The following is a 13,125-nucleotide window of genomic DNA, read 5'->3' on the forward strand; positions in this document are numbered from 1 at the left end:
AGTAAGTCACACCTCCAGCCTCTCCACTGTATTTAGACCACAGAGAGCCTAAAAAGGAAATAGCTTGGACCCACTTAGTACTAACTCAGGTTCTAAGTGATGGTTTTCTCCCTTTCAGGAGTTAAAATGAAGATGATGCCCTGCTCCAGGCTGGTCTTGGCAGGCAGGCAGTTTCACAATAGGCATATCTGACAAAGCCATACCATCTTATCCTGGCCATGCCCTCACCTTTAGTTACAGTTAATTGTAATAATATTGTGTGGTGTAGCCTATACAAGATGTCAGGCCATGTTCCTCCCTTGGTTCAACCCCCGATGAAAATATTTCTGTCTCAACAGATGTTTGGATTTTGTGGTCTTGTTTTTGTTATTATGAGCTCCATGCATGTGTGTTTGTGTGACTGTGTGTTAATCCTGCTGCTGTTTTCAATTTGTTGGAAGTTTAATCATGGAAAACAGTTATTCAGTTTTTATAGCTTTCCCTTCCTTGCAGGGGGAAAATGGTACCGTTCTTTCTTTTTGGTATACTATACAGGTAGTCCTCAAGTTACAACAGTTCATTTAGTGACCACTCGAAGGTACAACGGCACTGAAAAGATGACATGACCATTTTTCACACTTACCACCATTGTAGCATTCCCATCAAAATTCAGATGCTTGGCAACTGACTCATATTTATGACGGTTGCAGTATCCCAGGGTCATGTGATTCCCCCATTTGCGACCTTATGACAACCAAAGTCAATGGGGAAGCCAGATTCACTTAACAACCATGTTACTAACTTAACAACTGCAGTGATTCATTTGACAACTGTGGCAAATGGGGCAAAACTCACATAACAAATGTCTCACTTAGCAACAGAAATTTTGGGCTCTATTGTGGTCGTAAGTTGAGGACTTCCTCTAGTGCAAAGCTTGAGCTCATTGTCAGGAGTACGGACATCCCATTGGGTGGTTCTAGTCATGGCAGTTTTTGCCACCACCTTCCCGTTCGGCAAGAATTAGCTGCCTTAGTCTTTTGCACTTTTATTTATGATCATACAAGGTTTTGTGAATTACAATCTACTTCAGAAGATGTATGAAATATGCTCCTGAGAGAGGACCATTTTATATACACAAAGTTGTTGGAAATGTAGAGAGGAAGGAAGCTGACATGGTGAGGAGACTGATGAATAACAGAGAGATAGAATTATTCATATTATTTATAATTTTTTAAAAAAAATCCTCTCCAGGGCAGCCTCTATGTCACTCTAGTGCCGAGGTGTCAAACTCGCAACGTCATGTGACATGTCAAGACATATTGCAACTTTTTTTCCATTGCCGGCAAAGGGGTGGGCGCGGTTTTGGCAGGAAGCATCTGTCTCGCGGGCTGGCAGTTTGATACCCCTGCTCAATAACCAGACTTTCTGGGGCATGTAAAAAAAACATTATATCTGTCTCTGACATTTGTTTTTGCTGCAACAGATGTTTCTCTTCCAACCATATGTAAATATGAAAACTCTCCTTCTGGTCATGTCAGGAGGGGAGAACAGAACAGAGCAAAAACTTTATTTTGGTCACTATTAATAAAAATATGTTCTATAAAACAAACAAAGCAAAATTATCTCCTAACATCAATAATTTGCAGGTGAAGCTTACACACAATATAGTGACATTTTGCAACTTTTGGAGAAATACATTTATGCTGGTTGTTTAGGAGATAATGCAAATAAAAACCATCAGAGTGCCCTGGAAATTTTGAATAAAAAGAGGGTAATTCATGAGTGTCAAATGTCTCTGTAGAACTGACATTACAATAGAAAATTGGCTGTGATTTCTATAGCATCTGGGTCACAGGGGCAATATTGGGTTTCATATGGGGTTTTCCTAGATTTCCCTTCCAAAACAGCTGAGGGGAGAACATTAAATCCAGCTAGATATAAGACTCTCCTGAATTTGGAGACCGTAATACGATATAAATATCAGTATGTATCTGGTATAGGCACTAAGATTTGGTTATTAATAGTCATAATGTATATGTTGTACTGGAACCTGATCGCATAATACTATTATATTAATTATACAATCACATAATTTTTACTGATCCAGCTTCTCTAGAAATCTCTACAGTTTCTCCAGTGAAGCCATCCTAATCTTAGGATCAGAGATCAAGCTAGATCAAATTAAGGCAAAGGATCTTAAGATACAGAAGGCCAAACAGAAACTGCTGCCTTTTCTCATAATACAATGGTTAAATATAGGAAAACTCATGTAAAACTTAATATCTGCCCTGGTATTCAGCTGCCATAGAAACCGCAGCCCATGTACTTTTGTACTGCCAGTTCTACAGGATATTTGTCACCAGTGATTACCTCCTTTTTAGTTAAATTTCCAGGCACTCTTGATAATTATGATTTGTATTATCTGTTAAACAGTGAAAATCAATGTATTTCTCTAAAAGTAGCAAAATATTGCTATATTGTGCATAAGCTTCGCCCATCAATGGTTGCTAGCAGTTATTGATGTTAGGGGATAATTTTGGTTAGTTTGTCTTACAGAATATCTTTTTATTGGCCAAAGACGGAAATAAAGTTTCTGGTCCGTTCATGTAGGGAGCTCTCCTCTATTTCTATGGCCTGGAGGGCCCGATCCTCCTCCATCTCCTCCTTGGAAGGCAGAGAAGACAAGATAGCGAGTGCGACAAGCTCTCTCCACGCAAGTGGCTGCAGATATTTCTGCGAGGAGACACCTGGGGGCCTCCGTTCACCCTCAGGCGTCCGTCGCCGACCCGCTCAGGTCTCTTGTTTGTCCTTTCCGTCTCGCTTCTCCTCCTTCCCCGCTTTCTTCGCCCGAATTTACTTAAATTCCCACCCAGTCCCCGTCTCTCTTCCTTCAGCCTCTACGCCCTTATCCTGCCGCCACGTCTCCGCAAGGGTCTCCCTCCGTCCAGCGGAGCTCCCCACGCGCCCGTGAAAAGCGATGCAGTACAGCGCAAAGCACGGCGGTTGCGGCGCTTGCTCCGAGACGCTGCTGCAATTCCTTCTGGCAAACGCTGGGAGGCTCTGCGCACGCGGAGCCCTTGAGGACCCGGGCGGGGTGGAGCACGCTACGGTTTTCGGAGCGCCTCGTCTGTTGGTTGCTTCGGGCACCGGGCTGTTCCTGCCCTAAAGCAGAGCGCGCAGCCACAGTGCGGACTTTTTCTGCTCCCGCCGCGAGCCCCGTTGGGGGCTTAATCCCAGGTAAGGCTGCATAGAATGGCAGCTTGCGCCTCCCTTTCCCGGCTGCCATCCTCTGCATGCTCACCCGGGGCAAAGGAAGGGACTTCTTTTGAACCCAATGTTTCGTCCCGCGAATCCCAGGTCGGACTTCTCGATTTAGCTCCGACCGGTTCCTCCTCGGAGTGTGCCTCAGAATGACCCTCCCAGCCGCTTCGCGCGTGAACGCAAGTTCTCCGCTTCGCAGCGCCACTCCCCCTGCCGCCGCCGCCGCCGCAACCCGGGGCAAATGGGCGGGTGTCAGAGCGTCTGGCTTGTTGGCTGCTGCTTCGAGCATCACACGTAGCCGAGGCGGCAGCGCGGGGGGCTCCTCGTTGCCTCCTTCCTCCAGCCGCGGCTCCGACTCAGCCAATGGCAGGTCCGCGCAAGGCTCCCGAGCTGTTTACCCAATCTCCGCGCTCCTTTTCCTCCTCCCCCGCCCACCCGTCTCCCTTGTGAGCCCCGCGAACATCCTTCGCCCAGCCAGGCTGAGGGAGACGGCAGCGGCGGGTCCGGTGGCACTGGGGCTTTCGCCTCTCCCCCTCGAGGCGTCTCGCGCGCGCTGCCTGCCGCAACCCTGGCCCGGAGCGCTCTCTCGCACCTGAGCGTGGTGATGATGAGGAGCTGCATCCGGCCCCGGAAGGGCCGCTTTGGGGAGTCGCCGTGACGGGGATTCCGCTCCACAGCGCGGCCACGCTCCCGCCTTCTGCTTCGGTGCGCAGCCTGCTGCTGCTGCTGCGGCGGCGGCTGCTCCTTCTCCGCTCCGCCACCGCTCCCTCCTGGAGGAGCCTCGCTGGGCGGAAGGATGGGCTGCATCGGCTCCAGGACAGTAGGTGAGGAGGGGCGTGGAGGAGACGAGATGGAGGTTGCCGCAGTTTCCCTTTCGGGCTCAGGCGGGCGTCAATCTGGCCGCCCCTTTCGGTCTTGGAAGCTGGGCAGGGCACGGCCTGATGCGGTGAAGCGCTGAAGACGTGCGGTGGTCCAGGCGGAGCGCGCGTCCTTGTCTCGATTTAGGCAGAGAGCGAGTTCTGCGCCAGGACCGCGGAACGGGGGACCCCTGGTCTCGGAAAGTGTTGCCCGTCTCTCTTCCTGGCAACCCCCCCTCCCGGATGTGCTTTTACCCTCGCTCTGCCTTTTCTGCCCCCTGGAGGGAATGTCTTAGCTAAGTGATTGGCAGCAAGAGGCTTTCCCGGAAGCCCACAATGCGCTTTTTGTGGGATGGTTGGCAAAGGTGGTGTGTGTGGATACGTTTCCACCTGACAGCTTTCACCCAGCGCTGTCTTTATTGGCATGGGGGTGGGGGTGGAGAAGGAGAGAGAGATGGATGGCCCTGCACCTCACACTTCTGTAAACCTGAAAATCAAAGGCAAGGCCACAGAGGCTTGGGGGAGTTGTTAATTTTCTCTCTTCCTCATTACAATTAGTATCACCAGAATCTATCTCTCTGCAGTGATAGCTGCATCTCCCTCCCTCCTTCCCTCCCCCCTAGTTGCTGCCCACACCTCAGCAGAGAACAGCCACTGGATCTCTCCTACAAGAGAGAGCAGTGCTAAATCGGTAGCTTCTTTATGCCTCCTTTCCTTTAAAGCCTGTTGGGACCAGTCCATCCCTACCCAGTCCAGTTTGTGGTCCCAAGTTTCTCTTTGCAGAGAATTGCAAAATAAAATGCTTTTTACAGCATCCATTGACAACTGTACCTGCACAGGAAATATATCAGAGTGAGTAGATTTGGGGTGCCCTTAAACATAGCCTTAGTTGGGTTAATCTTGATCCACCAGGAATTTTACTTAAGCAATAATCAATAGGAATTATACAATCCCTTTTAGTGAGATTTGTTATGTAGATTTTCCCAGTTGTTTGAACTCCCTATCATCAATCAGGGATGTGGTGTAATTTTAGTGTTTTCTGCCATTGGCACAGATATATTTTGAGCAAAATCTACCTTCTTCCATACTATCCCAGTTAATTATCTTTCTATATATTATTTTATATTTGTTTCTTTCCAGATCTCTAGGGCTCACAAATCATTCTAGAGTGTCAGGGCATCCTATTTTAGCTTTGCAACTTAGAGACTGCAGTTGTTGTTGCATTTATTAAGGAGTAATCCCACTAAACATTGTCAGCTCCAGGCAAATATGCTCAGGATCGTATTGCAAAATTCAGCAATCTTTTATTAATGTTGAACTTTATGACCGGGCTGAATTTGAACTTGCATTTGCAAATTTGTCCCAACTACCAATCCGTTTTTCTCCTCTGTCATTTCATATTTTTCTCTTTCCCTGGCCCTCAAGCATTGACTTTTAGAAAGTACAGCAGTAATCAGAATGGGAACTGTGATTAAGGGAAATTATATATAGGGATCTATTTAGAAGCTGAGGAGTCCAAGGAGTCCATATGGGCTAAACTGGATGTGACGCAAGAGATTTGGGAATAGACTTGAAAGTGCACACCCATGTGTGCGCACACACACATACACACACAGAGGCACACATACTCTCTCACACACACACATATGCATGCACGCACACTGCTCACATGCATGCTTTCTCTGCAGAAGAAAATAGTTTGAGGCCTCATTGCTTAATATTGGGTAAGAGAGTAGATTGGTTGCTTGAAAGAAAAGTGTTAAGAAAACCTTTCCATTTCTGTCCTGTGACTGCTTTTCTCAAATTTTAAAAAGGTAGTTCAAAACAATCTGTCGTAAACTGTTCACAAATTGCTATTGGCAAGTCTAGTTTTGCACTATATTGTAAACAGACTGCTGACACATACTGAAGTTTCAATCCAAAGACAGTGAAATTAGTGAGAGTTGTGCCTTTGAATTTAATGAAATATGGATTGCATCCTTATGTTGGGTTTAATGTCGGTATTTTCTCCCAGTTGTATCTGTCTCACTGTTCTGCATCTTTCTGCATGTATTCTGCCATTACATACTAATGTTGAAAATCTTATTTGTTGAGGCTCAAATTCTCAGAGATTTGGGCAGACCAGAAGCAAAACAGTGATTATACATAGAAGTTCTCTAATACAAGTTGTGTAGAATTTCCTGGTTGGTTGATTAATGCATGGGTGCCACTTCAGGAAATAAGATTGTGAAGTATTAAACCTACGTAAAGTAGCCAAATTATAAAGGATTGCACTTTAGAGATAAATGCATTTTGAATAAAATTTTGAGGTGCGCCACCAGATCTTAAGAAAGATTATTGCACATCTTGCTCGTTGGCATCTTACCTACAGTATTAGCATTCAGTGCTGCTCTTCATTGGTTGTTGATGCATCTGATGAAATGTCTTGGGTGAAAATTGATTCAGCCACACACTTGTTTAAAATGTCATAGAGATCCTTACTGATTTTGTTAAAATATGCTGAGATCTATTAGTAAATTTTTTCTAGAAATAAAAGCTGTTGAATGGATGGACAGTAAAATACTGTAGAATAAAAACTGCATAACATTGTTGAATGGATTAGATTCTCTATCTCTCTAGATAGCTAGATAGTTAGATAGACAGACAGACAAACAGACAGACAGACAGACATTTTTAGGTTTTGCTATTTTTCTGATAAAATGTATTAAGGTTGGGTTGCTCAGTGTTGGTTTTAATTGGAATAGCGTATAAGCCCAGTAAAATAAATAACAAAAATAAACTTTTCTTATTACAAAATGCATAAGGGTATGGCAATCTTTTCCAGAGAGAGATATTTACAATAGACTCTTACACTTTCTTTTTAAAAGTAGATTACATAGAATTTAGTGGGATTTACTTCTATGTAAGCGTGCTTAGAATAATTCTTTGCCTACCCACTGCAGAGGTCCAATACCTTATGGGTATGAGAAAGAAAAGAGCTGGACTAGGAAAATGGAAACCTAAGGTGTAGTTTTCAGTTCCTGCCTCCAAAGCCAACTTCGGTGAGAAGAACAGCCATTAAAATAAAATACCATTTAGCTAATCTGACATTTGGCAGCTCAGAAAAGATCTGCTCAGTTGATTATCAGAAGCGTATCCAAACTCTTCAGATCATTGCCTCCTTCATGAAATTTCAAATTGTTCATTGCGCCCCCCCAAACATTTATTATATGAAAATAATGTAATAAATACTACTTTAACTTATAGTACTACAAGTAACAATATAATAATAATATCCACTCCTTAGATAGCCCCATGGAAATCGATATTGACCACTTTGGAAAACCTTAATCTATTAAATCCTCAAGAACAGTTAGTCAATAATAGTCTGTATGTATGTGTGTATGTATATTATAAAATGAGCAAAGAAGATATTCATAAGGATTTAATATTTATACATTAAAATACTATTTTTTATTAAATTTTGATAAAAACTTTTATGTTTTTATTCCAAACAATTTGGGCTGATATATATAGTCTTTTCCTCTACAAGTCTTTATTCATTTGGTAATCTACTCTTAATATCCTGTTTTATTTGAAGCTCCCTGCAGCTATAGACGAGATGGGTGGCACAAAAATTTAATAAATAAAGAAATAATACATTTTACTTGATGACAAAAATTTCCTGTATGTTTGTCCCTGACTGATTGTCCCTAATTCTTACTTCTGCAATCAAAATTCTGTAATTCTGCAATCAAAAATACTGTAATTCTATAAAGTAAGCTGTCACCTGAATAGCAACAATCTTAAAATACTTAACTGAATTGGAGATATATAAATACTGCAGTAAGCAACCAGTGTGCAGATCAGTACTCAAATTCATCATTTGGATAGAATCCCAGCCTCTGGAATATGATCCTTAGTTTACTCTCTTTTGAACAACTGTTGTAAGAAGTATTGCCTCAAATTATGCCTTTCCACTTGCCAGAATTGTTGGTAGGCTAGCAAGTGTTAAAGACATCATGGTATAAAAACATCAGTTAAAAACAAAACAAATCAAGGTTATGAAAATGGACATCTTGTGTGTTTTCAGTGGCCTTATATATCATCATGGCTTACAACCGAAGGGAAGAACCAGGGCCTTCTTAAAGGTGAAAAGTGTTGGAGCTAACTAAATGGGGGCAGGGGTAGGTGTTGTGATAGAGAAGGCATGACTTTTATGTCCCACCAGATAACATTGATGTGACCCAGAGCATGCCTATCCTATTGGGTCTTGTAATACAGACATACCGTATATAATTGGGGACAGGTGGCCCTGAAATGTCCAGGGCCTGCACTATATAGGACTATATAGATGATCACCAGCACCTTTTTGAATTAATGTTTTGCAAAGTTTATTTACAAAAGTCTACAGGGACCACTAAATTGCAAAAGCACAATCTCTTAGAACTGATGCTTCCACTGAATTCTGCCACTGAATTTCTACCAAAGTCTGTTAAGAACCATGATGGTACCCAAGTGTTTTTCTTCCCAGTAGTATTCTCTCATCTGGGTACATAAACATTTAGACTTCTAGTTTTTATATGTTCCAAATTGTGAGAAAACTGATTTAACTATTTTTTTAAATGCTCAAAATTATGTCATCCCTTTCTAATCATGTCTTGCAGGAAAAAAAAACTCTTCTAGTTTTTGTTTTTTTAAAAAAAAATACGTCAGACTGAAATAGTAACATGTGTAATGTATGGGAAATGAAATGCAACCTGTTTGAACCAAAGATCCAAGTAGAACAGCCGAATTAGTGATAAGCAATGATGGCTCTATTATTTATTTGTTTATTTTATTATGATACTGCTACAATCCACGTGCAGGTAGCAGGACTCAAAAGAAAAAGGCTAAACAATGCCATGCAGAGTGAACATTTAATAAAACATAAATTCCAATTAAAACAATTTCTAATGGATACAGAATGACAATATTCTACTGTATTGAATCGAGTGTTGGGTGAAGAGCCCTCTCTACAGGTAGTCCTTGTTTAACAGACACAACTGGGATTGTCAATTCATTTGTTAAGCAAAGCAGTTGCTAAGTGAAACTGTGACTGTGCTTATGATTTTCCTTCACATTTCCTTTGCTTTACAACCAGTGAGGGTCATAAATGTGAGGATTGATTGCAAAGTTATTTTTTCATCACCGTTGTAACTGAATGGTTGCTAAACAAAGCAATTGCTAAACAAGGACAACATATATTTATTGCACGGAAGAGCTGTTCAATTTTTAGAGTAGGAATTTCAGGGAAGACCATTTGTGTGAGACTCTTAAGTTGTTATTGTATTTTTAATTGCACTGACCACATTAACTTAAACTTTATGAAAATATTTGCTTGTTTCCAAGCCAAATTACTTTCTACCTTGCAATGGAGAATCCATATTATTTTCATACAGCATTTTCAAAATATCCCACAAGATTGCCCAGTATACGATGTATTAATTTATTTTCCTCAATATACTCCTCTTCTGTCTCTTGCATGTGAAGATCACCCACACATTCTCCTAAAATAACAAAGAACAACCCAATAACACCCACACTTAATTGGCTAAGTTTTCACTGAGGTACTCTTCGTTATCTATGTAAACATTTTAAAGGCAAACTAGGAATAGATATATGAGGAAAAAGTATTGTAAGAATTGTATTTTTGCACTTCTGAGAAGAAATCTGTTTGTGTATTTTTCAATCCAATGCTGGGACTAGTAATCACGTCTAAAAGGTAGGAGATGACATAAGTAAATGATGAATGATGATTTATTAGCAATAGTAAAGAAATCCCATATTAAATGCTCACCTTAGCCATAAGATCCAATTTAATCTCAACACTTATAGTTTGGCAAGAATAGCCAACACTCCAGAAGACAGGCTTAAGATACAGAAGGATTTTGACAGATTCAAATATTGGGCGCTATCTAAAACAATAAAAATCAGTGGTGAAAAAAGTAAGATTCTACATATAGGCAAGAAAAACCAAATGCACAGATATGGTATAGGTGGTACCTTGCTCAAGAGTAGTAACTGTGAAAGGGATCTCAAGAGTCCTAATCAACAGTCATTTAAATATGAGCCAGCAGTGTGCTGCAGCTGCCAAAAAAGCCAACACAGTGCTAGGCTGCATTAACAGAGGGATAGAATCAAGATCAATACCACTTTATAATGCTTTGGTAAGGCCACACTTGAATACTGCATTCAGTTTTGGTCATCACAATGTAAAAAAGATGTTGAGACTCTAGAAAGAGTTCAGAGAAGAGCAACAAAGATGATTAGGGGACTGGAGGCTTAAACATATAAAGAATGGTTGCTGCAATTGGGTACGTCTAATTTAATGAAGAGAAGGACGAGGGGGGACATGATAGCAGTGTTCCAATATCTCGGGTTGCCACAAAGAAGAGGGAGTCAAGCTATTCTCCAAAGCACCTGAAGGCAGGACAAGAAGCAATGGATGGAAGCTAATCAAGGAGAGAAGCAACCTAGAACTAAGGAAAAAATTTCCTGACAGTTAGGACAATTAATCAGTGGAACAGACTGCCTCCAGAAGCTGTGAATGCTCCAACACTGGAAGTTTTCATGAAAAAATTGGATAACCATTTGTTTGAAATAGTAGGGGGTTGGACTAGAACAGCAGGCTGGACTAGAAGATCTTCAAGGTCCCTTCCATCATCAACATCATCATCATCATCATCATTATTGTCATTGTCGTCATTATTAAATTACAGAGTTGATATAAGTTAGTGTTTCTCAAACTTGACAACTTTAAGGTGTGTGTCTTCAACTCCTACAATTCTGGCTGGAGAATTCTAGGAAGTGCACACATCTTAATATGTTGCCACATATTAAAGTTGCCACGGTTGAAAAACACTGGCTTAGAAGATGATGATCCTGCACTGACTGCAGTGTATAGGCAGTCTTTCATTTTTTTTCCAGTTTCTTTCCCAAAATTGGCCCATCATATTGTAGAATCTGTCTGGAGCACAAAACATTATACTTCACATACTTTATGCTGTTCTCTTAGAGGATTAATTTTTGTCTGTTCATTGGGGGAATAATTAAATCTGCCCGTTGATGAATTTCTAAAATGCCTATCAAGTTGGGGTTTAAAGACCTTTGACCAAAGTGAATGCATCTGTCAGAATGCTTTTGGTTTGTTCTTTTTATTATCAGAGTATCTAGAAGTTATCATTTGGAAGCTCAGGTTGTGAAATTTGATGAAAGCACATTGCAACAACTGTCAATTCCTAAGGGAGTGAGATGGTGTTTCAGCAGATCTGATGCAATGTGTGCATACTGTATTTCCTTAGAATAGTGTTTCTCAACCTTGGCAACTTTAAGATTCCCTGCCAGCTGAATTCTGGGAGTTGAAGTCTAAACCTCTTAAAATACTAAGACTGAAAAACACTGGCATAGAGGCAAGCTCCAGTCTTCATTGTAGGCACATTCATTTACAGCTGTCATATTTTATTACAGCTTTTATAACGGGACATAATATACATATGAAAAGCAACATAAATACACAAGGGAAAGTAGCATATCACTGATATAAAATAAAATTTATAAAAAGAAGGTTCATTAATCAAGATTTGATTTAGAAATAGTGCGGACAGTTGATAATAAAGACAGAGTTCAGACACTGCCATGATGCAGCATCCTTTTGTTATGCTGTTAATACAGCCAAGGCTGCAGACCTTTGCACACTTGGGAATCAGTCCTGCTGAACTGAGTAAACATCTGTAACATATTAGAGTTCCCGAGCTTTTCCAAGCCATTTCATTTCAGCTCTGAGCTTAGTGTTTGAGTCTGGGAGCAGTTAACACATGCATGAAATAGTTTTTTCATATTTATTAGTAACATTATTTCACTGCAAGCATACTGTATAGTATGGTATTAACATTGAAAGCTATAAAAAATGTGTTAAACGGGCTTTTCCAGAAATCAAATTTTCTTTTGGTAAGAGTATAAAAATCAGCTTTGCCTCCAGTCATAGCAATGAATTTGATAAAATGTCCTTTTTCTAAGAGTAAAACCTGTCAACTCTCTCAACATATTCTGTAATAAACTCATCTTCATATTTGTGATTCATACTCAATTCTCTGTTTTAAGTGATACGCACATTTATGTGCGCAGGCATTGTAGCTTTTGCTTGGCTTTGTAACATTTCAAGAAATAGCCAATTTTCAAATTTTATCTTTTGGGTTTTGATCCAAAGATCCTGCCAGTGCCACCCTAACAGAAGGTACTTCCACCCACAGGATATCACACATATTGTTGAATTTCAGCACTTAGGAGGCAGGAGTATGAATTGAAAGAACAGGAGGGTTGACAGGCTGTCCTGAATTTTTTTATTTTTAAGAATTGCCACTTCCTGCATGGAATTACAAGAGTGTTTACTTGTGCTCTGAAGTCCTTCTCTGCTCTCCCCTAACCTTTTCACATTCAACAGAGAGAACAAAGTTTACCTAGTGGTTAGTAGCCCTGAGTCTTCAGAATAATGTAGTGTGTTGTTATCTGTTCTTGCAAAATCTCATTTGCACAGGTGCTTGGGCTTGTTTTTAAACTCTTTTAGGTTGTCCGAGTATGCAGTTCTTTTTTAGCTTTTCATTTCTTATTCCCCCATAGACTTGAGGTGAAAGGATTACTTGAAGGAAATAACATATTCTATTTGATTTTTTAGTTCTTCCAAGCAAGAATATATTTAAAACAGATATGACTTCATAATTATTTTCATATATTTTGACTATCATTAGAAATATATGATGGAGAGAGACAGATATAGATAAATAGAGAGATAAAGAGGTAATAAAAGCCCAATCTAGCACAATACCAACAAAGAAGAAAAATAACAGATCTCAAAAGAAACCAGCACGGCTGCATAAAGAACTTTCTGATAAATTGAAAGATAAAAAGGACAAGTATAAAAAGTGGAAAAAGGGACACATAACTAAGGCAGAATATCAGCAAATAGCCCGAGCCTGCAAAGATGAAGTGAGGAGAGCTAAGGCTCAAAATG

At 40.7% G+C, this 13,125-nt stretch overlaps 1 protein-coding gene across 6 annotated transcripts in view; it reads left to right on the forward strand.

Annotated features, from left to right (window-relative positions):
* Positions 1-1,130: 1,130 nt before the first annotated feature.
* Positions 1,131-13,125, forward strand: part of FAM131B (family with sequence similarity 131 member B) — an 82,847-nt gene continuing 70,852 nt past the window's right edge. For 4 of the 6 annotated variants that reach the window (XR_005556170.1, XR_005556169.1, XM_039338683.1 and 1 more), the window contains exon 1: positions 3,456-4,064. Coding sequence is in view for 3 of the 6 variants with exons in the window: in XM_039338683.1 (XP_039194617.1) it covers positions 4,037-4,064 (28 nt within the window). In the remaining 3 variants the exon portion in view is untranslated. Of the gene's footprint in view, positions 3,217-3,455; positions 4,065-13,125 lie in introns of those variants that run through there. The other 2 variants (XM_039338685.1, XM_039338681.1) reach the window with 2 other exon arrangements.

This window comes from Crotalus tigris, unplaced genomic scaffold (assembly GCF_016545835.1).
Source record: "Crotalus tigris isolate CLP2741 ecotype Arizona unplaced genomic scaffold, ASM1654583v1 scf7180000017716.2861928, whole genome shotgun sequence".
Taxonomy (NCBI): domain Eukaryota; kingdom Metazoa; phylum Chordata; class Lepidosauria; order Squamata; family Viperidae; genus Crotalus; species Crotalus tigris.